Source organism: Chenopodium quinoa, unplaced genomic scaffold (genome assembly GCF_001683475.1).
Source record: "Chenopodium quinoa cultivar QQ74 unplaced genomic scaffold, ASM168347v1, whole genome shotgun sequence".
NCBI classification, from domain to species: Eukaryota; Viridiplantae; Streptophyta; class Magnoliopsida; order Caryophyllales; family Amaranthaceae; genus Chenopodium; species Chenopodium quinoa.
In genome coordinates this window covers 3,614,944-3,640,345 of record NW_018745413.1, presented here as the reverse complement: position 1 = coordinate 3,640,345, position 25,402 = coordinate 3,614,944, and the positions used below count along the sequence as shown (strand labels likewise).

Here is a 25,402-nt window from a genome sequence, read left to right as displayed (position 1 = left end):
ATAGGGTCGTCATGCGACCCTCTTACCCCTCCTAGATCTTCTTCAGTGATGACAATCTCAGGAAATGAATATTTGGGGGGCCGTTCTTGGTGAACGGAATTTACATCTAGCCGTCTGATATTGTCTTTGTTGCCCCTAATAGTGGGGCCGCCTCATGAGAAGCCGCCTGCAATGGTGTAGACGACTGCATCATCTGTATCGGAGCTGTCGGCCTGTTGATTCTTTTTTGCCGACTGCTTTTTCGAGGAAGTGTTCCCCGTAGATTTCCTAACATAAGTGTCAAGATCACCTTGCTCAGCCAGGCGGTCCAGATACCGCATGAGACTGATGCATTCATTGGTGTGATGACCAACATCTTCATGATAATCACAGAAGTTTTCTTGGTTCCGGTTGTTTGCAGAACCCTTCATGGGGACCGGCTTCTCAATTGAGATCCGTCCCTTGATTTCCTTTAGGATAAATTGGCTATCCTTGTTAAACGCATACTTTGGGGAGTATGGTTTGAATTCTTTTTTCTTTTTCTGGGCCGGCTGTTTAGAGGAATCAGCCGCCCAAACCTCTTTTCTCTTCTCATCTTTGTTTGACGACTGTTTCTGTCATCCTTCTCTTTTGTCGGACCTTTTCCCGTCTGACTGTTTTACCGTACTACAAAGATCAGTCGCCTGTATATAGGCTTCCTCTTCAATCAAGGCCTCTTGAAGAGTCGCCACCCTCTTTCGGACCAAATCAAATTTGAAGGTCAACCCGTCTTTGAGACCTCTGAAAAAGTCAGTATAGGCTACTTCATCCGGTAACCCTTGAATCTGTATTCTCATCAGGTTAAACCGCCTGATGTAAGAACGAAGCCCCTCCTTCTCGCCCTGCTGAATCGTTCCTAAATCAAGGGTCGTCTTCTTCGCAGGGATGTTCATGGCGAAGTTGGAGGTGAATAAGTAAGCAAGCGTCCTGAAGTTATTTACACAACCAGTCGACAGGTTGCCGAACCATTGTTGGGCGATTCCTTTGAGAGTCGCTGGGAAACACTTGCACCAAGTGGGATCATCCAACCCTTGAAGGTACATCAGGTTGGTGAATGCCATCAGATGGTCTTCTGGGTTAGTAGTGCCGTCATAGGCGCCTACTAATACATTTTTCACTTTGGCCGGCTGAGCGGCTTCAGTAATTTCCTTGGAGAAGGCCGACGGCTGTTCGCCAAGTCTAAGAAACTGTAGCTGCCAGTCCATAGGTTGGACATTTTTTGCTGCATGTCCACCAAACGGAGGTGGCTGCAAAAAATACTGTTGTTGCGGTACAAACGGTAAGTTTGGTACCGCCTGATCGCTATGAAAGCCGGACTGACGGGAGGTGCCGCCTGACTGACTCTCATGATACGACTGAGTATGCCTCATCGAGGTATTGCGCAAACTGTCTTGGAGGTTTGAAGTAGAGGCCGACTCTGACAATCGGTCACTCTTCTTCTGCTCTAGCAGTAGCCGAGCATCTGTGTATGTTTTCCTCAACCCGTCCGCCTGAATATGACGAACAGGTTTCCTCTTTCCTGGAGTAGGAAAACGGTATTTTGTGAAAGCAAGGGCAGGCGGCTCCCACTTCCTAGATTTAGGATGAGGGGTCGCCTCTCGCCCTTGAACTGGCTTCCTCTTCCGTGAAGTGGAGGGTTTCTTAGCCGACTGCTCCTTGTCCAGAGCAGGCGGCTTCTTGTTGATCAACTCTTGAATTTCTCCCTTGAAGTCCCTCATGAAGGTCATGAGTTCGTTCCTTGTGATGGGAGCAGACCCATCAGTCGGCTGCTGCCGAACAGGCGGTGCGCCTGCTGGCTCACTTCCAGTTTGAAGATGTTCCCGTTCCCTCCTTTCGGTATGACGGGTACGTCGGGCCCTTAGGGTCCCGTCTGAAGCTGTGTGAGCTTCAACTTCAAATTCATTCTCAGTATCGTGGTCCGACTGAACTAGAGGGTCGTCCAGGGGACGTCTCTCTTCAGGAGCCGGTACAAACGTGGATGCCATCTCAGAAGTACTCTCCCCACAGACGGCGCCAAAAATGTTTCGGGGTTTCCTGATGTCCTGCGGGAGAGTTACAATTCCGAGACTGGAACCGGACGCCTGTACCTGCAAAACAAACGGACGCTCCGGATGATTGGAGATCCGCCTCCGACGGTCAAGTTAGTACTTGATTAAGGAGTAATTAATGCGGAAATTAAAGTGATTAGGTCTCTCTAGGTGAGAGTGTTTAATGTGTGTAATCTGCGTCATCCCCCTTAATGAGGATTAAGGGAGGTATTTATAACCTCGGGAAACGTGCCAATCCTAGGTTTAGGTTAACCTTGGGCTGATTGGGCTTCCCTCGGAAGTTGGGCCTAGGTGGCCGACTTCTCCATTAGGCATGGAGTATGCCACGTGTCATGACATAATAGGTCCAGGGTGGACGAATAAGCGTGTGCCACGTGGCAAGCCCTGAGAGGTCCAACTGGGGGACACTTGGCAGGACCTGATTGGCCCACGTGGCGCATTCCGATTGGTGGGAGCAAAATCCCCTAATCACATAGAATAGTAATTCTGTGGTAACTAATAGGCAGATTGGTAGAACCGTAGAAGAGTTGCTCATAGGCCGATACGTGAGCCAAGCCATAAGACGCATGACATGGTACTGTTGCAAATAAGGAAGAAGTCTAGTACAAATAGTATTGAAATATTAAGCAAGATCGAAAAGTTGATCTTACAAACAAAAGAACAAAATCGGTGTGTCGTGATGCAAATCACTGACTTGAAAACGAAATTCTGGCGCAACCACGGTGCTCAATTGTATTCGTCGGCACGTTTTCTAAAGTTAACACACCACTTTCACACAGAAGGCACTTTTGGGTGGAAGGTTGGAGTCAAGTATCTTATGCCCAAAGAGAGATGTGTTTAAGCTATTGTATTTTGCATATATTTCTTGTATGTGTAAAAATAAAAAAATCCTCCAATTTATAGAAATGAATGATTGAAGAAGATGAAAGATCATGGAGGAATCTTCTATGAACAAGGAAATGAAATCAGAAATATTATGGTGATTAAAACACCATAATCAACCTCATAAATGGGGGGTTACAAGAAATCAAACAAGAAGAGGAAATAATGAGGAATCCAAGGGAATCGTTGGAATCAAACGGACAAACACGCACCCGATTGGGCGAACACTCCCTTTTTCCTGACGTTTTCTCGCGCCTGATCAGGCGATAAACTCTAGAATTTTACAACGCTTCTCGCGCCCGGTCGGACAATGTCCCCCAATCGGGCGCCCATATCTGACCCTTTGAATTTTCTTTATTTATTTCCAACAAATACAACAATAATAGTTCGCACTGATCAAACCTCTTGCACACGGCATTACCTGTGGGCTGATCCTATCTAGCCCTCTCTCTATTTTCACTTCTAGACTCTAGTCCACGTCCTACACTCCTACGAGTCCTACCTGCCCAAGTTCCCAACTTTGAGCAAACTTGTTCCTCAAGAAGCTTTTTCACCCAAATTAAAGAACAAATGAACAAGTACAAAAGCATTCCTTTATTTCTTTCTCTCTCTTCTTCTCACTCAAATCACACTACAAGAACCAAATTCCCCAACTCCTCCTCTTTTTCCCCAAATCAAAACTTCCCAAGATTCAAAGATCGAGCAAAAATGGAGTGTGTTTTCGGATTAGTTGGCAATGGATTCGCAATTATTGCAGCAGATACATCGGCAGTTAACAGCATTTTGGTGCACAAAACCAACGAAGACAAGATCATGAAGCTCGATTCTCACAAGCTTTTGGGCGCCAGTGGTGAAGCCGGCGATAGGTTCAATCTCTTAATTTCCCCCCATTTTCGCAAAACTAATTCGTTGATTTTGTGATTTTTTGAGGTTTAATTTGAAATTTTTGTTTGGATTTTTTGTTTGATTGATTTTCAGAGTTCAATTCACGGAGTTTGTTCAGAAGAATGTTTCTTTGTATCAGTTCAGAAATGGCATCCCTTTGACCACTGCTGCTGCTGCTAATTTCACACGGGGTGAACTTGCTACTGCCTTAAGAAAGGTATAAGGGCATTTTTAACATTTTCTGGGTTTTCGTAAATTCGAGGTTTTTTCAATTTGATTTGAATGTTTGTAAGATGATTGCGTGTGAATTTTAGAATTTGAGGAGATGCTATTGAGGGTTAGTGTTGTTTAGTGATCCTGAATTTGTTATAGTATTGGTGACTTAGTTAGTGAATGTGGCCTATGTGGGTATTAGTCGGAGAAGGCGGTTTGGTGGAGGGGTTGAATATATTGTGGATTACATTAAATCGCTGTCCAAAGGTTTACCCAAAAAATTATAGGTCTGCATAAGGGTGATTAAGAACCTATCTTGGTTCATTAAGCTATATTTGGCTGGTACAGTTGTATGCAGTGAGTTGATGTAGACTATTATGCAAAGGAAGATTGACATACTTCCACAATTAAGGGTCATAACCTAAAGCAATCTAAGTCAAAGCTAAGATTTTGTTAGTCAAGTAACCTGTTAGTTTTCCCTCATTTTTTTCACTTGACGCCAAAACATTGATAAATTGCATTAGTTTTATGCTTGGTTGAACTTATTTTCATTTCTTGTGCATTTTATGCAGCTATAAATCACACTATTGATCAATACTTTGCTTATAGGCTATGTTTTAGGTTGCTTTTCTATTCATTTGCTCAGAGTTTTGCCATAGGGTTTTACAAAATGGTGTAAATAATGATTGGATTGTATGGATATATTAGGCTGATATGTCTATTCTTAATTTTTCTCTACTTTTGGGGCTCATTGCTCGTCATGCTTCAATACCTAGACGTATCTTTGAATATACTTGACATAAAAGTTCCATCTTCTTGCTCTTTTATTCATGCAATGTAAGCCTGAATTCACCTTGCATTTTTATTTACCTCTCTTAGCTGAATAAAATAATGGGTTAAATAGATGAGGATATTTTTGAAAAGTGAAAAATGCATCATAATTAATTATTTTGAAATCCTCTTACCTATTCTGTTTCTATATATAGAGAAGTTGTTTTGAAAGTAAAGATATTTTTAACTAGCTTCACTTCATGATCGTAGCAAATAGACTTAAAGAAAACCTGTTATCTTCTTTTTTACGTGTGCAATTATGAGTAGCAAAAGTGTTGGGTTTGTATTGTTTCCAGAATACATCTTTTGTTTTTCTGCATGCCATCTAGAGGGTGGATGTAGAATAGCTTCTAATAACAATTATAAGGGTTGGGAAATAAGGTTGTCATGACATGTGACTTTTTCCGTAGGATGCTTAGTTTCATATGTAACATATTTGTTTGGTTGAAAGGAAAATTTCACGAAAATAAGCATAAAACTACAACAGCCACTGCAGTCTGGAAGCTACTAACATGTACATACTATGTTCACCGGACTCGGCCAAAATCCCGTAGTGTCCGTGTCGACCCGACACGACGCGGACACGGACACGAATGTTAGATTTGGCAGTGTGCACTCGGATACTTCAGAGAGAGAGAGAGGCTGTCGGCTTGAAATCATGAGTTGGTATAAATTTTTCGCAGACTCCATTGTTTCCGACATGAGTTGATTGATATTAGCAAGAGAAAATGAATTTTTGGTATTTACTCTGATATCAGTGAGGTAAAGATGGAAAAGTGGGACAAACCTTAATTAATAAGGGTGGAAAAGTGGGAGCTGTGTGGTAGCTTTTGAATTTAGTTACTTTATTTGTCCTTTGACTTTTGACCACTCATCCTCTCTCTTTTATACCAGTACATATCTTTTACAACTCTTGTTTTTTTTTTTAATTTTTTTTTTAATTTATAAGAAAAGTTGTACTACACATACTACAGTACACTTATTACTACATACTTTTACTACGAGTATTTTTTAATCTATATTGTTTGTCATGCTATTGTATTATTTAAATTAGTCCATTTTAAATTATTTTAAAATAATATTATATTTTAATTTCCTAGGTATTAGACAGAGAAAATTAATGATATATTGAAATAATTTGTAATGTATATTTTTTTTTGCAAAATATGAAAGTGCCGTGTCCCTGCACCCGTGTCCAAATGTAGGACAAAGTCCCCGTGTCCTAAAATTTTGGAAAATGACTTATCAGACACTCGGACACGGATCCGTGTCCGACACACGTACCCGAGTCCATGTAACATAGTGTACATACTTAGCTAACTTGCCATGCACTTTTTTCTTCTTTACTTTTCCTTTTGGGTTGCTAATCTTGAGGGCAACTGAGTTTGATGTTGCAGCTTTGATCTTATTTAAAACCATTATAATATTACAATTTCAACATGTGAATATATCAACTCAAAAGAGCCAAAGCTGCGACAATGTATTGTCTTGACATCTTATCTTTTATCAAGATTACTTCAAGAGTAAAATTTGCCATATAATTTCTAGGCAATTGTGTTTATAGAAACTGCTCCACTATTGAAGAAAAAGAAAAGGACATTCATGTAATCATGTATTTAGTTAGCTCATGGTTGAATTAATGCTTGTCTGGTTAAAATAAATTTAGTTGATAAAAAGTGCTCCTTTGTTTATTCCCTTGTTAAGTTCTATGATATCACTAGGGGTAAACTTTGGAGCCAAGCCCGAATAGTGATAGGCTTGTTTTGAGCTCGTTTACCTCAAAGCACTCGAAGCTCGATGAGCTTCAAAAGCATGGGCTCGGCTCGAGCTCGTGAGTCTAGACAAATGTTCAGCTCGAGCTTCAAAAACATGGGCTCAATTTTGTGATTTTGTTGGTCTTTTAATATACTCGACTTGGGTTAGAAACTTCGAATTCAAGCTTGGTTTGTGCTCAATTTCAAACTTGGTTTTGACTTTTGAGAGTTGACAATGGTGACTGTAGTGCTACGTTTTAAAAGTTTAAACCCTTGAGTTTCCTTGTGTGATGAAGTTGTGTCCCTATGCACGTTTCTTGTCCCAAACAAAATTTAAAATGATTAAAAAAGTGAGAGGTCAGGAAGTATAGCCATACAATTACGGTAATAGAATATGAAACAATGAGGATAGAAGACATAGGATCAATTGCAGAGGTGTAGAATACAAGAGTACAACAACAAGAGAAGAGATGAAGTAGTGGGAGGTGGAGAAAACAAAGAGGGACAAATGGAACCAGGGAGAGAGAGATTGGAGGTTTATTTTTATTATTTTATCTTAAGGATATTACTTAATTATTCTTTTTTGTTAATGACATATGATTCAATTAATTTATAAATTTGTTTAGATATAAGAAGTATATTTTAAATGAGCTCATTCACGAGCTTTTTGAGCCAAGCTTGGGTTTGCTCGTCCTTGCTCGTTAAGTTTCCCACAGCCGAACTCGAACTCGAGTCTAGCCTCATCGAACTAAATTTTGACTGAATCAAGCTCTAATAGTTCACAAACAGGTGGGGCTCCGTTGTCACCCTTAACTCATCACTGAGAAATGGGTTTCTGATTCTGCCACTTACAGTCGTGGTTCTGATCTTCTGAATAGAGTATTATGTTGATAGATTACAATATAATCAACTAAAGGCGACCAGAGAATTGGCATCTGAGCTGTTAAATCTGACACCTGCTGCTTGTAGTATATTCTTTTATTTGAGGTAAATATCTTGAAAGCATCTGAAGGTTAAATGCTATTGAACACCCATTTATCCTCTTTGTTTATCTATCTGAAGTACTCAAAGTTTCTCTTTCATCCATTTCTTCTTTGCCCTTTTTAAACTTAATTTCTTTTAAATCTGTACATGAATTGCTGTGTTAAAACTTCCAAAACCACTATTTGTCACTACCGTCAGAAGGCAATTCCACTTTTCCTTCTGAACATAGGACCAGACTAGATTTGTTTCCCTTTCAAAACTTATTCCTTGTTTATCTGTACATGCATTGCCATGTTGTGACTTCCATAACCGCTGTTTGTCACTACTGTCAGAAGGCAATTCCACTTTTTCTTCTTAACATAAAGCCAGACTAGATTTGTTTCTGATGCAATTAGAACATATATTGACCTTTTGCCCCCTTACCATTATCCAGTGCTGACTCTGCTGAGTAAGCTTTATATCAAAAATCAAACTTTGATGAACAGGCATATTTTCCTATTGTGATTGTTCTAGTAAATTTTGTTTATTCCTTAAATTATGTTTCATTGGGGATGGTCGGATTGGGGGGGGGGGTATGTTTGAGTGGAGGGACAGGAATGTGATGGAGGTTTAGTAAAAGTTGATGAAGATGATTATTGCCTTACTGATGGTGTCAAGGTTACTTTGATTGTGATGAATGTTGAATGATCAAGAGTGTTACTACCATGTCAAATAAAGAAGGATGGAGGGAAGGAGAACAATAGAAATTATAAGAATCATCAGCTATTAAGCCATGCTACCTATATATATCCTTTGGTTACCTACTTGATAAAAACGGTCTTCATGTAATGTTGGATCCACCTTTTCTTCATCACATAACCTTTTTTCTCACATTTCCTGCCTTTCCTGCCTTTCTTACTTCTACTGTCCTTCTATAGCCATTTTTTATGACAGTAATAATATTTGGTCCATCCCTAACTTTTCTATTAGAAGTGCGGTCCAAACTAAGATTAATCTTGGATGGAAGGAGGATTTGTGTTCTAATGTTTTCTTGGGTGTTCAAGTCAGTCAACACGCGTGGTCTCTGGTAACTGATTATTTAGACTCAATACTCGTTTATGAGATTTGGTTAGACTCAATACTCGTATATGAGATTTGGGCCACTGTGGTTTTGCTGATAAGGGAGAAGCAGAATGTTCCCCAAAATTTTCTTCATCACCTTGATGACAAGGCTTTGCAAATGTGGAATTGGTTGATTGATTGATGTGAGCCTCTATCAAGGTGTCAAATATGCATATCCACGCTCTTAAACCTCTTTTGCTGGGAGTTTCTGTGAGTAGTTGTCTTGAAATGACTTGGGATGTCAGATGGTACTGTTAAGTTTAGAGATGGTACTCATAATAATGTTCCATATAGCTCATTTGTCATTATGCTTGGTGGATGGGATGCGACATTGAATGCTTACAACTACTATTGGTAAAATATTGTCCATATATGCTACTTCATATTTGATTATGCATACTTTGCTAAGCCAGTTACTTTTTTTTAGAAGTTTCTGTTATTCCTGCCATTCAAATTCCACTGTCCACCAAGTTTGCTTTTTTTTTTTTTTTTTTTTTTTTTTTTTTTTTTTGACGAGAAGTTTGCTAAGTTCTATGCAATTCTATATTGTGCTTTGACTTTGATTGATTGCTTCAATATTAAGGTTTAAGTTTAGTGCTGATGCACCACAGGTTCCTTGAGCATCTACATTGGGTTATACTGAAATTGGAAAGCTTTCGATTACTGAAATTGGAATTTTGTTTGTAATTTTGATAAGAATCATAATAACATACAGAGGAATCTGAATAGAAGAGAGTAGAACTCAATTTAGGTTGTAAACACTTCATTTTTATTTTATTTTTGTTTGTTTGTCCTAGTAGTATAAGTAATAGTAGTAGTAAGGATGCCCCTGTGAGCTTAAAAATAGGATTTCAGCCCTAGTATTGGGGATTTAGCGTGGCTTTCTTCCTTTCTCTCTAAATTAGGCTGTGTTTTGATCCTTTTTCCATAATGGTCTCATAATTTCTGGTGTAATCATTATTTTTAGAAGAGAATTTTCTAATATCCCTGAAATTGTTTATGCCTTTTCCATACAGCTCTTGTCTCTATTTTGTCATTACCCTGATCAGATTTCCTCTATTCCCAACTACATCCTCCATAATGCTTCCTTTACTTTATTTGGCTTATTTGAACTTGCGAATTCCATTCAAGAACAATCTGATCACTTGTAGTCTCTTGACACCTATTGTTGTTTATTTGCAGAATCCATACTCAGTCAACATAATTCTAGCTGGTTTTGACCAAGACACTGGACCATCACTATACTTTATTGACTACATAGCAACTCTTCACAAGGTAGATAAGGCAGCATTCGGCTATGGTTCCTACTTTGCTCTCTCCATGATGGACAGGCATTACCGTAGTGATATGTCAGTTGATGAGGCCATCAAACTAGTTGATGATTGCATAGTGGAGATCAGGACTAGGTTGGTTGTAGCTCCACCTAATTTCGTGATCAAAATCGTTGATAAGGATGGAGCTCGTGAATTCGCCTGGCGTGAATCCATTAAGGATCAGGCTGTTGCAGATGCAAATGCTGCTGCTGTTTCTGCTTCTGCCTGAGGGTATCTGGTTGTTCAGTAGTGAAAAATAGGTCTTTTGTACTTTCTGAAGGTGGTAGTGTTGATGTAACAGGATGATTTTCTATGTTTAAAACTGTATGCCCTTACTTTAAATTTGTCATCTTGAGATTTTACTCCACTGTTATCACTAATGCTGAAACAATTATCAAATTGATTGATCTGATTCAATTATCACCATGGTAATCTTAATTTGCCTGAGAATCGTGGAAGGTTGAGTGAACACCTCACCATCTCCATTCTACATATCCCTATTGCTTGGCCTTCCCACTGTACTAGTTGGAACTCTGAGCCTAGCATTATACGACTACAAAGTGCGTGTTGGCATGAGTAACGAAAAGGAAATGGAATGTAAACAAATAAAGAGAAAAGGTATTATAAAGTGTTGCCATTATTTGTTGGTTGATATGTAGGGGTGTAAATGAGCCGATACGTTTGTGAAGTGCTCGCGAACAAGCTCGGTCAAAGCTTGATCAAAATTTGTTTGTTAAGCTTATATTTTTTGATCTAATATTGAATAACTTGCATTAAGTTTTTGCTAATTTCAAACTCAATTCGGATCCTTAAGAGCCAAAATGACCCTTAAAACCTTAACAAAATATTTTTCAGCATGCAAATTGATAAAAAAAAAAAAAATTAAGTGGCAAGTTGTTTTACTTTTGAGTTGTAATTTGCAATTCTTTTATTAAAAAAAAAAAAAAAAAAATTGCTGCAATTTGCAATTTTTTTTTTAAATGGCTGCACTTTGTAAAATACAATTTTTAAATAGTTGCAATTGACAAATTTTCCCAATAGAGAAGGAAAAACAAGAACATACACAACCTATCATAGATTTGTCAATTTTCAAACCGACCCGTTTTTGTGGGTCTTGAACAAAGTTTTTTTTTTGACTCGTAACACGATATAATCCAAACCCTTTAAACCAATAAATTTGCGTGTCAAACCCGACTCGAACTCGACCAGTTAGTTCGAATTTATGGGTTTTTTTTCTTTTTTTTTAAATTAATAAGTTCATTTATTTGAAAATTATTATTAATTTATTAACTAAGTTTGATTGTTTGTCTACCATCGCACATTCATTATTTCATCGCTTTCGTTCTCATTTGTCCATCTCATTTAACTCTTGCTCAAATCCACACCAATCACCTCCTACACCAATCATCCGTATAACCCACATCAGAGTCATACCATCGATTGATTGATAGGTCTACTGATATTATGTTAAGAGATATTATAGTCCACCTATATAATTATGTTGTTTCTTAAATTTTGGGATGTTTAAAAGTTTTATTTTAACAAGGGATTTTAACGCACTCGATGCGCGCAAATGGCTAGCTCTTTGAGGAGAATTATCACCGGTGGCCTTTATGCCTGATGCTTTATTTCATGATATTTCATTATATCTATTTGCATAGTAATTTTTAAGTACTTATTGATATGAATTGAATAAATTTAACAAGTCATCATACAAATACACACTTAAAATTTTTGTACTCCATAAGATAGTGTTTATATTCCAAATAGAAAAAAAAGGAATATAAACAACTTTAAGGCTTTTGAATTCAATGGGGGCATTTATGTAAAAGAACATTTTTAGGGATATAAATGTCCATGCACTATTAACAGTATTCTTATACTTTTTATAAGGTAGGAAAGTTTGTTATATATTAGTTAGAAATCTTAGAATTGGATGTGTTTTGGTGAAATGTCGACAATCATAATTATGTAGTATATAATGGCTAAAAAACATGGTGATAATGATCACTAAAAAAATTGAGAAAAAAATAAAAAAAATAGCAAATTAAGCTTAAAATAATAAATAAATAAATAAAAATAAGCAAAAAAAATGAAATTGTTCTAAACACTTTGGGTTAGAGTTAAGCATTTCTCGACACCCAGAGTGACCCGACCCAAAATAACCGTGACTCAAGTTGACCCAACTCGAACCCGACCCGTTCAACAGATCAACCTATAAATAGTACTCCCTCCATCCCATTATTTCGTGCCTTTATTCCTATTTGGGTGTCCCAAAATGTTGTGCTTGTTTTTTAAAATAGCACATAATTAATACTTACTTTTTATGTTTCTCATACAAAATACACATATACATACCCAAAAAACCATTATTATAATATTGTTAACCTTTTGTTATTCCCATACAATGTTCTCTATTTTTTAGCTTTCTAATAATATATTTTTCCTACCTTCAACATTTTTCTTCATTACTGTGTTTTTGGAGAAATATGCATAAAATAATGGGACGGATTGAGTACACAATAGCATATATTAAAACAAGAGTATCAAAACTAGGGATGAGCACAGTAGGGTACCCTGTAAAAATCTCGAGACCCGGGATCGGAACCTGTTGCAACAGGTTCCTAAAAATAGGTTTCGGTTCCGGAACAGGGTACCCTGTCTTTCAAAGTAAGCTTAATAGTTACTTGGCTGTAATAACAAATACTTATATTAATACTTTCTTCGTTTTTAAACACTTGTTCCATTTCTCCATGCGCGGAGTTTTAGGAGAAATAGGAGAAAATAATAAAATATGGAGGTAGTAGGGTAGGTGGAATTATAAAAAATTATAAAAAGCAAAAGTAGCTATAGTGGAGAAAATTAGAGCAGAGAGAACATGAAATTAATAAAATATGATTAATGGTGGGTCAACTATGTGAGAAAAATTAATTAAATATTGTACAAAATTTCCAAATAAGGAAATGGAGCAAGTATTTAAAAACGGTCGAAAAAGGAAAGTGGAGCAAGCATATAAAAACGGAGGGAGCTGAACTGAATTGAAAATAAACTGAACTGAACTTATTAATTAGTGATTTTTAACTACGGATTAGTGATATTTGATTATTTATTATTATACATATGTGTATATACAAATATACATATTAAAATATTTAAGAAAAATATACTATATAATTATAATAAATATGAAAAATATATTAAAAACATGAAACCCCAAAACATTTTAAAAACATATACTATTTAATTAAAAAATAAAATATTATTATGACAAAAGAACACAAAGCACTTTTTTTTTTTTTTGAAACAAGAACACAAAAACACTTTGTAAAAATTAACACAATTAAAAAAAAAAAGAAAAGTAGAAGCTGGAACGAAATTAAACACAGCCAACTCCCCAACTGTATACCACTCTCATTATTATTATTATTATTATTATTATTATTATTATTTTTTTTTTTTTTTTATTATTATTATTATAAAATAACAAAAACCTACAAAGTCAAAAGATTTACAAGAAATTAGTGGGGAGCCGAGATACAATCTGGGCCCCCACCCCTCTAGCTATAGCGAACCCAATCCTGTTAAAGATGTGAGCAGCCGCACGAGCTCCAATATCCTGAGTCCTAGCGAACGCCTGAACCCGCTTCAGCAACGCAACGTCATCCTTCTCTAATTCCCCCAATGAAGAAAAGGAGAAAGGAAGAAAACCATAGCCAATAGCCCTGCAACGCGCCCCATACCCGCTTCAGCAACGCAACAACATCCTTCTCTAATTCCCCCAATGAAGAAAAGGAGAAAGGAGATACTCTCTTTTATTATTATTATTATTATTATTATTATTATTATTATTATTATTATTATTATTATTATTATTATTATTATTATTATTATTATTATTATTATTGTCATTGTAATAAAAGAGCTTAAAAAGAATGAAATTTGACTTTATATCATTAACAATATCATTAGACATAAACTGAACTGAAATTTAATGTATGAGAAATTTAATGTATGAGAACATGCCCTAACATTAATTAATCCATTAAGAGTAAGATGAAAAATAAATAAGAGGGAGAGAGGTAGGTAACAACTTTTATACAATTTTGATATATGGCTTTTAAACTTGATCTTAAATGATAGGTTTCAATTTTATGTATCCTATAGGGAACCTATACTACAGGGTACCTTACAGATTTCAGGTCTAAAATTTTATTACCCAGCCTTATAGGTTCCGATTTTAAGTTAGGGTACCTAAATTTTTGCTCACCCCTTTCAAAACCGCATAGAAAACTAAACCTAAAGAGGTAAGCACGAAAAGGGGATTAAACGCCTATTAAAGGTGAGCGCCGGTAACCAGAACACTTCGGAAACATAACAAAGAGCAGCAAAGGAAAGGGAACGGAACATTTAGAAACCGGCGACGACTCGGAGAAGAAGCCGGCGAGCAAACGGTGACGCAAGCAAAGCGGTGATGGTTATCCTCATCACTTAGAAAGAGAAAGTCGGGTTTATTGTCTTCGGCCAAAAAACAGGTAAATTTGTTTCTTGTTGATTACTCCGTAGTTGATGTTCCAAATAAATTAAGACTCCCCTTTCATCTTCCTCTGAAAATTCAACCCTCAATTTTATTAAATTATATTAAAGTTTTTATCTGATGATCAATCAACTAACAACTACAATTGGATGTTTGTTGGATTGTTATTTTTATTTTATTTTTATTATTATTTTGCAAATTCAAACCCTTCTCAATCCGCGTAATTATTTGTTATTTTATTTAGGAGGAGCTAGCTATGTATTCTACAGGCATAATACCATATAAAAAACAGAGACTTGCATCAACAACAACAAGTACTAGTAGTACAACAATTGAGGATCTGAAAGATGATGAAATTGTTGAGATTTTGATTAGACTTCCATTAGAATGCGTCTTCCGTTGTAAGTGCATCTCCAAGCGATGACTGGCTTTAATATCACATCCTTGCTTCATCACTTCCTTCATTGGACGACGCCAAAACTTGCCTTTACGTGATCATCTTATAATTTATCAGGTTTATCTTGAGGATGATTGTGTATCAGATCATTATGGTCATCTACCAATGCCCCTCGTATTTTATCCACCCAACATTAGTGATCAATATCCAATTTCTGATCCAACCGGTAAATTCTTTGATTTCACTTTCTGTTTCTTTCCGTTCAATTTGGAAGATCGTTTCACCAGCTTTGGATTAGTGAGGAATTCCCGTGGCTTATTATTATGCAAGGGAGAATTAATCATGTCGCGTACATCATCTCCACAGTCATCCCACCGTCAAAGTGAATACTACGTATGTAATCCACTTACAAAACAATGGTTGAGAATTCCTAAGTTGGATCGTCGAATGAGTTTTAAAGTTGACTATGTTGGGTTCACTTGCTATGCCTTGGACACTCGCCTTCCTCATAAGGTTGAGTTTGTTGTGTTGGAGGTTGAGAAGAAAAGGTGGAAAAAAGATGAGTTTTTCTACACTCGTGTTTTTTCCTCATTGACTGGCTGTTGGAGCGTATATTGTGTAGCTTGCTCGCCAGGTCCAAGTTGGCCATCGAGAGAATCGACGGGGATGTATGGTACTGATTATGATACTGATTTATATGATTATGGTACAATTGCTGTCTACAAAGGGATGTTCCATTGGAATGGTGGTTCATGCCTTATAGCATATGATCCACTAAATGAACCCTACAAGTGTAGTTCAATTCCCATCCCTGAAGAATTAGCACATAATGGTAGTCGTGTTGAGCTAAGTGAAGGGCGTATCTGAATGGCTACCTATAGTTTGAAGAACTCGGGCATTGCAAGAGGGACATATTCAGTTTATGAACTTACAGACTATGACATTGGCAAGTGGGATTTGAAGTTTCTTATAAAAGGACCCATTTTAAATATGCTTGTTTGCTTCTCCAGCCAAACCAACGGAGAGATCATTTTTATGAAATGGTTCTGCAGCAGTAGAAGAAGGAAGTTTGTGCTCTATAATATGAAGAGTCAGTCAGTTGTTGGTGATTTTGACATACCTGAACACCCCACATTGCCTCGTCTCTCTTTTTCAGCTGACTCTTTTCTGATGACTGCATGGCCTACTGTAATTCCTCAACTTCCACATAATTTATAACTATTCATCACAAAAGAGTCAGTAACCTTGCTCATCATAAATTTGTGCTATATGCTATGTAATTATTGATCACATGTATTTTTTTTTATTAGGAACTAAGCTCTTCAATTTGGTAGTGCGTTTCTCTTGTATGGTTATGAGGATTTTCAATAATTTTGCTATTTGCTTTCTTAAATATAAAGGTTTCATTAGATTATCCCTAGCTCACAACTATTGCACACCTTCTCATTTTTGTTCCTAACTTTCCTTAACTCACTTTATACCTTACTATTGTATTCTTCTTTTTTTTTTTTATTTTTTTATTTATTATTATTATTATTATTATTATTATTATTTATTTATTTTTTATTTACTTTTTATAAAAAAAATTTATTTTTTATTTCCAAATAATTGAATGGGGAAGATCTAGTATCGTTTTTATGATGAATGAAACATGATATGGTATTAGTGTTTATGAAATATTATATTGAGACTGATTTATACATGGGGCATCACTTATGAAGTGTAGAACACTAGATGGAATTTGTTTGTTTGAAGGCCTCTGTTTGCTTGGCTACTCATCTTCCCCCTCTTTTACTTATGATGTCATATGGCTGTTACACACTTATACTATACCAACTGTCCAATATGATGTCATATACTTGTTCTTAGAATTTTGTGTCGGTCTCTTGTGCATAAACTAATATGTCCACGTAGCATAGAAATTAGCCCTTGGTATGATGGTGATTTAAAGTGTTATAGAACAATAGTTGAATGAAATTTTTATATACATCGCTTTTCCACAGTTTCTAGTATTGCAATATTGCTGCAGTCTTTAGTCTATTGTACAACTTCTTCTCTATCTGCACTAAAAGGGAAAGTCAAACAATCTTCTAGGGTTCAGGGAAATAATATATAGACATATTAAAAGTGTTCTTCATTTCTTGTTTCTCCCTTGACTCATGATGCCCTGCAATTCAAAGAACAGTTGGATCCTCAAATTCTTGAATTTTGTTACATACACAAGCCAAAGGGATGATCTTTCCTAGTTGCATACCCAAGTCCCACTACAAACAATTGGAACCCCTAAAAGAAGATATTAATTTTCCTTCAATGCCTAGAGTGTATTTCTTGTTTATTGGATTGGTCCATGTGTATTGCATTGAATCCAACCAGATTATCTAGTTAATTATATAACATTGGACGTGGATTAGTTGACTTGTCTAGTTTAGGTCTCTAGTGAATAAATACACTTTGAAGCAAGTCCAAAGTATGTTTTTTTTCCCTTGGTGTATTTCCCGCAGGGTTGTCATTCCTGCTTAGATCATTATATTAATTACATTTACAAGTCATTCATACATACGAAGAACTCAACCGGTAAATTTTGTCCTACTCATTATGCATATAAATTGGGCTTCTATATATTGGTTTTTTTATTCTTCCTTAAAGGGTGATGGATGGAGTAATTACAACTTTGCAATATGTAGGAATTTTCTTTGGTTTGGAAATTTAGTTTGTTTTAGGTATCATGGTTATAAAAGTAAGAAACAGGGAGATTTAGGCGTTCATGGTATCTACCTTTCGAACATTGCTGCAAGTGGTAAGCATATCTATAATATTGCCCAAAAGCAAGACAACTTATGAATGAAATGGGCTGATCACAACCATGCAATATAAAAAACAAGGATGGGAAGTTAGTTTTTATTTGAATCTTGTGCTTTCCCATAAATCCTCCTTTTTTGGCCTCACAAAGTACCTGATTTGCCAACTCTCGGCACTTCCAAGCAAGTCTACATCTCTTCTCTTGCTCTTCTCAAGATGTTTAAACAAGGTAAATCTCCCCTCATTTGTGACTTAATGTTTTGATTGATGCAATTTGGTAACCCATATTATATTTTTTGTGGGGGGAATTTGCAGGAAGAGAAAGAGTTCCAATGAAGGTGATGGGGTTGCTGTTGGGGGAGTTTGTGGATGAGTACGCTGTCATGGTTGTTGATGTTTTCTCTATGCTGCAAAGTGGGACTGGTGTTAGTGTTTGAAGTTGTTGACCATGTTTTTCAGACTAAGATCTTTGATATGCTCAAGCAAACTAGAAGGTATTGTGATTTCTTGTGCTTTTTGTTTGTTATAAACTGTTATGGATGCGATGAAGTTTGCGATTTGAGTACAAAAGAAGTTGGCTATGTTAGGGTTTTTCGTCAGAGTTGTGTGATTTTTTGTGGATTTTGGTGGAGAAATCTGTTGGATGTATGCTTCTTTGATTTCACTTGAAGTGGTGAACACTGGTATCTTCTAGGTCATCAAAGTTGGGGACTTTGATGAGGGGGAAATATTGTAAGGTTCCAAAATATATCCCATCTTAATTGCAACAAGCCAACAATTCCTTTTTTATTGGAAACAGTTGTCCTAAATTTAATCGAATTTAGGGGTATATTAATGTTTGAAATTGCGTGTTTGATTAACTCAGGGGCCACTCTTGATTTTACCTTGTGTGCCATAATAGGTGAAGTAAATTGTATTGCCATGTTCTTGGAAATTAAATAGCATCGCAGCAGGAAGTTATAGAATAACAGTATTCATATTATAATTTCATCTCAACTGAATGAGACTAGCTTTGTTTTAAGCTTATATTTCAATTTAAACTGTTGTATGGAAGAACATTTGGGATGTAATCTTTTATTGAAAGTATGAGTTTTTCTGAAGGAAGCTTTGATATGCCTCAGAGTATTGTTACAGTTCCCGTCTTTTTGATTAATTATGTTCAGTAACCAACAACTATTTTCATCTTTAGCATAGCTGATCCTGAAGCTTGGACTTTTCAGCTCACCCTTCTAACGTAACCGCTGTAGAAGCTACAAGAGCGGCTTTGTATGTCATGATCTCTGTGAAGATGATCTCATACTTTTGGCTTGCGGAGATAAATATGTTCTCACAAGGGTTCTTAGCTCATTGAAGAAGTTACTCTTTTGTTTGCAATAACTTGGAAAGAACAAAAGTTGTGATGCTATAGGACTTACTGGCATTTTAGCCAAGTTTTAAAATTCTGAATTTTGGGAACAAGGTAAAAGGAAAAAGAAGGGAAAGGACGGAAAAAGGAATGGGAAGGGGAACTGAAGCTCCATTTTCCTTCCAAATCTCTCCGATTTTGGAGGGAAATTTGATATCTTCCTCTTCCTGCCCATCCTTTCCCAAATCCTTTATCCAAACATGGGATTATTGTTCCTGTTCTTTTCCCTTCCTGTCCATTCTTTAATTTTCATCTTTTTCTTAAAAACAAAGTATTAGGGAAATGATGATGTCTATTTTAGATCTGTGTGCTAATAATAAATTCAGTTATATTATAAACTATCATAATTTGGAATAACTGCTTGCAATAATTGGGGATTAGTTGGGGTGAGGATTGAGATGGTAGTGAGGAAGAAGGTATAACAAAGGCATTATTTGTAACAGTTGTAGGGGTAGGGTTTTGTTTCGTTTTTGTTTGTTTGTTTGTTTTTTTTTTTTTTTTTTTTTTTTTTTTTTTTTTGTGTGTGTGTGTGTGTGTGTGTGTGTTTGTCTGTTTGTGTGTGAAAGAATTGCAGGGGTAATTTATTTGTCCTTAAAAGGAAGAAAGGGAGCTTGGCGGCTGGGTTAAATTGTGGTATCAGTCTATCAGATTACTTATCCCAGAATTGTTCAGGCTTTACTATCAAATTTCTATTTGCTTATTGTAACCTAAATTGCTACATCTTCTCTCTTATAGAAAAATCTCTTACAATTATTCCTAAAATGGAAATTAGCTCTTATATAAAGTTTGCAAGATTGAGCAAACTAAGAGTGAGGGGTGTTAGGTTTCAAAAAAAAAAAAAAAAAAAAGCATATTGTAAGAACATTGTACATCTATCTTTAGATTCTTCTGAGTCATGTTAGTTTTACTTTGATTTGAATTATGATTGTATGTAGTTTTAAATGCCTTTTGGCAAGTCATTGTTATACAGGGCCAAAAAAACAGCATAGAAGCTCTGAGAGTTCCGTATATAATCTTGAGGCAGCATGCTGCTAAACAAAAAGGTTATCATTTGCATATATATGTTGTTTCACTTGAAGTTCTGGTCGCTCAATTTTCGCTTTCGAACAATGAATTTTCCCCCTTTTCTCTGCAGGGGTTGTTTGCTTGTTGTCAGCCGTTCTTCCATAGTGATCCAACAAGCTTTGTTGATGTTGGAGGTGGTGTTTTTAGGTTTGATGATGTATGATATCCTATTACATCCTGTCAAACGAACAGGACATACAATATAACACAGAGCAGTTTTTTAGGAAAGTTGTGAGTTTACTTGTGTAGATGGATGTATTATAGCTAATTTTTAGTAGTCTTTTAGCTGTTACTTTTAGTTGAATTTCACAAATGGAGTCAGTCTTTTTATTATTCTCACAAACCTTTCTTTGCTGCAGGTTTTCCTTGAAGATTCAAAGCATACATAATGGTGGATCAAGCTTCTTAATTGCATTATGCTGGTGAGATTTTTACCAAAATATTTTGCAGTGTGTTTGGATAAATGGAAATGCAAGGAAAAAGAGGGAAGGGAGAGCGATCGATGCAATTTCTTTTGTTCGGATAAAAATATGGAGGTGAGGGAAATGAATGGAAGGGATTAGGAGGGATTTATGTAACAAATCTTTTCAAAATTGGACAGATTTGGAAGGATATTGGTAATAATAATCAATGACATTGAAGACCAAATGTCAGATTATAACTCCGACCACCTCTGTCATTAGCACCATCACATCGCAGCCCCGTTATTGCCTATGCTGCCACCGTTATTTTCCAGGTTTCCAATATCTGCTTTATGTTTTAATCATATTCTTCTTTTCCTCGGTTTTTCATTTGATTTCTGTTTAAATTATGTTGCAAATTTTGCTGGAAATTCTGCAATTCATAGATTTACAATTGCTGCCCCCTTTTCTTCTTTAAACATATCTTCTTTTTTTTAATTATTTTTTTAATAGTTAGAAAGGGAAAATGTATAAGACCTAGAACGTCTTCTCCCTCACTTTCTCTCACTTCTACTGTTATCCAATCATGGGAGCAAAAGAGTTTTTTCCCTTCCCCTCCTTTACCTCCTCTTCCTCTCCCTCTTCTTCCCTAAATTTCCTTCCAATATTTGTGTGTCCAAAACACACTATTACAAATTGTCTGGATACAGAAAGAGGAAGGAAAAGAAGGGGAGGGAAAGTGATGAATTTTATTGTCATATCTTTTCAATTGTTGAAGTGATCAATTTCTTACAATTCAATTCCTCCATTCCCCTCCCTTCTTCATTTATTATACAAATGAAGGATAATACATCCCTTCATTTCCCTCAATTCAAATAAAGTGTTAATGTAGAAGGAGTCACTCATCCTCGTTGATTATCTATCTTAAGCACTCAAAGTTTCTCATTCATCCATTTCTTCTTTGCCCTTTTTAAACTTATTCCTTTTTCATCTGTACATGCATTGCCATGTTGAAACTTCCACAACCGCTGTTTGTCACTATCGTTAGAAGGCAATTCCACTTTTTCTTCTGAACATAGGACCAGACTAGATTAGTTTCCCCTTTAAAACTTATTCCCTGTTTATCTGGACATGCATTGTCATGTTGTAACTTCCATAAACGCTGTTTGTCACTACCGTCAGAAGGCAATTCCACTTTTTCTTCTGAACATAGGACCAGACTAGATTAGTTTCCCCTTTAAAACTTATTCCCTGTTTATCTGGACATGCATTGTCATGTTGTAACTTCCATAAACGCTGTTTGTCACTACCGTCAGAAGGCAATTCCACTTTTTCTTCTGAACATAGGACCAGACTAGATTAGTTTCCCCTTTAAAACTTATTCCCTGTTTATCCGGACATGCATTGTCATGTTGTAACTTCCATAAACGCTGTTTGTCACTACCGTCAGAAGGCAATTCCACTTTTTCTTCTGAACATAGAGCCAGACTAGATTGGTTTCTGATGCAACTAGAACATTTTGCCCCCTTACCATTATCCAGTGCTGACTCTGCTGAGTAAGCTTTATAACAAAAATCAAACTTTGATTAACAGGACTATTTCCTACTGTGATTATTCTAGTAAATTTAGTATTTTCCTTATATCATGTTTCCAGCAGCATCAGTTACGCGCTGGTGGGCACTGGGGATGGTCGGATGAGGAGTATGGGATTTGAGTGGACGGACAAGAATGTGATGGGCTTTTAGTAAAAGTTGATGGAGATGATTATTGCCTTACTGATGGTGTAAAGGTTACTTTGATTGTGATGAATGATCAAGAGTGTTACTACCATGTCAAATAAAGAAGGGAGGAGGGAAGGAGAACGATAGAAATTATAAGAATCATCAACTATTTAAGCCATGCTACCTATATATATATATCCTCTGGTTACCTACTTGTTAAAATCAGCTTTCATGTAAAGTGGGATCCACCTTTTTTCATCACATAAACTTTTTCTCACATTTCCTACACTTTCTTACTTTTACTATCCTTCTATATCCTTTTTTTATGACATTTGATCATATTTGGCCCACCCCTACCTTTTCTGTTAGAAGTGCTGTCCAAACTAAGATAAATTTTGGGTGGATGGAGGATTTGTGTTCTAATGTTTTCTGAGATGTCCAAGTCAGTCAACATGTGTAGTCTCTGGTAACTGATTATTAAGACTCTATATCACGTATATGAGATTTGGGCCACTGTGGTTTTGCTGATAAGGGAGGAGTAGAATGTTGCCCAAATTTTCTTCATTACCTTGACAAGGCTTTCAAATGTGGAATTGATTGATGTGAGCCTCTATCAAGGTGTCAAATATGCATATCCACGCTCTTAAACCTCTATCGATGAGTGTTTATGTGAGTAGTTATTTTGAAATGACTTGGGATGTCAGATGATTAAAATGTTCCATATATCTCATTTATCATTATGCTAGGTGGATGGGATGCCGCATTTATGCTTACAACTACTATTGGTAAAATGTTGTGCATATATTCTATTTGATTATGCATACTTTGCTATAGCCATTGTTAGAAGTTTCTGTTATTCATGCCTTTCAAATTTCACTGTCCACCAAGTTTGCTAAGTTTATGCAATTCAATATTATGCTTTGACTTTGTTTGATTATTTCAATATATAGTTTCAATATTTAGTTTTAAGTTTGGTGCTGATGCACCACAGGTTCTCTGAGCATCTACATTGCATAATATGTGTAATGCTTTTAATTGAAAAGCTTTCTGCTACTGAAATTGGGATTTTGTTTGTAATTTTGATAACAACCATAATAACATAAATAGGAATCTGAATAGAAGAGAGTAGAACTCAATTTAAGGATGTAAACACTTCATATTTATTTTTTTTGTTTGTTTGTTTGTCGTAGTAGTAGAAGTAATAGTAGTGTGAGCTTAAAAATAGGATTTCAGCTATATTGGGGATTTAGTCTGGCTTTCTTCCTTTCTCTCTAAATTAGGCTGTGTTTTGATGCTTTTTTCCGTTATGGTCTCATAATTTCTTGTGTAATCATTATTTTTAGAAGAGAACTTTCTAATATATTCCCCTGAAACTGTTTATGCCTTTTCCATACAGCACATGTCTCTATTTTGTCATTCCCCTGATCAGATTTCCTCTATTCCCAACTCCATCCTCCATAATGCTTCCTTCACTTTATTTGGCTTATTTGAACTTGCGAATTCCATTCAAAGAACAATCTGATCACTTGTAGTCTCTTGACACTTATCGTTGTTTATTTGCAGAATCCATACAAAGTCAACATAATTCTAGCTGGTTTTGACCAAGATACTGGACCATCACTATACTTTATTGACTACATAGCAACTCTTCACAAGGTAGATAAGGCAGCATTCGGCTATGGTTCCTACTTTGCTCTCTCCATGATGGACAGGCATTACCGTAGTGATATGTCCGTTGATGAGGCCATCAAACTAGTTGATGATTGCATAGTGGAGATCAGGACTAGGCTGGTTGTAGCTCCACCTAATTTTGTGATCAAAATTGTTGATAAGGATGGAGCTTGTGAATTTGCCTGGCGCGAATCCATTAAGGATCAGGTTGTTGCAGATGCAAATGCAAATGCTGCTGCTATTTCTGCTTCTGCCTGAGGGTATGTAGTTGTTCAATAGTGAAAAATGTGTCTTTTATACTTTCAGAAGGTGGTAGCTGTAATGTAACAGGATGATTTACCATGTTTAAAACTGTATGCCCTTACTTTGGAGTTGTCATCTTGAGATTTTACCCCACTGTTATCATTAATGCTGAAATGGTTATCAAATTGATTGATCTGGTTCAATTATCACCATGATAATCTTAATTTGTCTGAGAATCGTGGAAGGTTGAGTGAACATCTCACCATCTCCATTCTACAGATCCCTATTACTACTCTACTTTGTTGGAATTCTGAGCCTCGCATTATACGACTACAAAGTGCATGTTGGTATGATTAACGTTAAGGAAATGGAATGTAAACAAATAAAGAGAAAGGGTAATACAAAGTGTTGCCATTATTTGTTGGTTGATATGCACTTGGAGGCTAGGGGAGGTAACAATCTATACTTAGGCCTTATTTGGTTGACATTCTAAAATGGGGGAATTGAAAATTCATGAGAATTGAAAATTCATGGGAATTGAGAAAATGAGGAGTTGTTTGGTTGACATAAGAAAGCAAAAATGGGGGAAGTGGGAATTCACGGGAATTTCAACTTTCCACAAAACATGGGAAGTAAATTACCTAGCCCCCCTAGGTAAACCAAAATTCATGGGAATTCTAATTTCCCTTATTGCCAACCAAACACATTTAAGAAATTCCTAGGAATTTCATTAAGGAATTAACTTCCCATGAAGTATAAATTCCTATGGGAATTAAATTCCCACATCAACCAAACAACACCTTAGTATTTAAAAAAAAGAAAACTAAAAGAGACATATGTCATAATTCTAATTATACTTCCCTATCTTCTTCTTCAACTCAATGTGCCACATGTCGTTTTACATTTTTTATTTTTAATTATACAATTTTTCTTAACTCTTTAATAAAACAATTCATCTTCATCTCCCCTCTTTAATTCAACCTTTTTATTTTCTCTCGTTGATTTTAGTCCCTCCAACTTTTTTCTATTAAGTCTCATTTCAAATTAAAGTCCCAAAATTTTTATTTCTTTAATTATGTTTTCATTTACATATTATACCCACAATTATTTATTGGTATTTCCTCACTCATCTCTCAA

General features: G+C 36.1%; 2 protein-coding genes and 1 long non-coding RNA gene across 8 annotated transcripts; all 3 read left to right on the top strand.

Moving 5' to 3' along the window:
* The first annotated feature begins 3,510 nt into the window (after positions 1-3,510).
* On the top strand, positions 3,511-10,449 carry LOC110713351 (proteasome subunit beta type-2-A-like). The gene is made up of 3 exons (XM_021891805.1): positions 3,511-3,814; positions 3,927-4,050; positions 9,899-10,449. Exons 1-3 carry the CDS (start codon positions 3,519-3,521, stop codon positions 10,256-10,258), a joined length of 780 nt encoding a protein of 259 aa, XP_021747497.1. The 5' UTR covers positions 3,511-3,518; the 3' UTR covers positions 10,259-10,449.
* A 3,838-nt stretch (positions 10,450-14,287) lies between these two features.
* Positions 14,288-16,385, top strand: LOC110713377. The gene is made up of 2 exons (XM_021891831.1): positions 14,288-14,561; positions 14,808-16,385. Exon 2 carries the CDS (start codon positions 15,126-15,128, stop codon positions 15,825-15,827), a length of 702 nt encoding a protein of 233 aa, XP_021747523.1. The 5' UTR covers positions 14,288-14,561; positions 14,808-15,125; the 3' UTR covers positions 15,828-16,385.
* Positions 16,386-16,549: 164 nt separating this feature from the next.
* On the top strand, positions 16,550-24,454 carry LOC110713353. 6 transcript variants are annotated; one of them, XR_002509878.1, is made up of 6 exons: positions 16,551-17,988; positions 18,075-20,207; positions 20,300-20,460; positions 20,589-20,651; positions 20,831-20,965; positions 23,915-24,454. It is a non-coding gene; the product is annotated as an uncharacterized LOC110713353 (long non-coding RNA). The 6 variants fall into 6 exon arrangements; XR_002509876.1 differs by having other exon boundaries at positions 16,550-17,988; positions 20,300-20,651; XR_002509879.1 differs by having other exon boundaries at positions 20,300-20,386; positions 20,589-20,965.
* The last annotated feature ends 948 nt before the right edge of the window (positions 24,455-25,402 follow it).

Excerpts from the sequence above, each read along its gene's own strand:
- LOC110713351 (XM_021891805.1), top strand. The coding sequence starts at position 3,519 with ATGAACAAGTACAAAAGCATTCCTTTATTTCTTTCTCTCTCTTCTTCT. Across the intron at positions 3,815-3,926 it reads AGTGGTGAAGCCGGCGATAG|AGTTCAATTCACGGAGTTTG; the intron begins GTTCAATCTCTT and ends ATTGATTTTCAG. Across the intron at positions 4,051-9,898 it reads TTGCTACTGCCTTAAGAAAG|AATCCATACTCAGTCAACAT; the intron begins GTATAAGGGCAT and ends GTTTATTTGCAG.
- LOC110713377 (XM_021891831.1), top strand. The coding sequence starts at position 15,126 with ATGCCCCTCGTATTTTATCCACCCAACATTAGTGATCAATATCCAATT.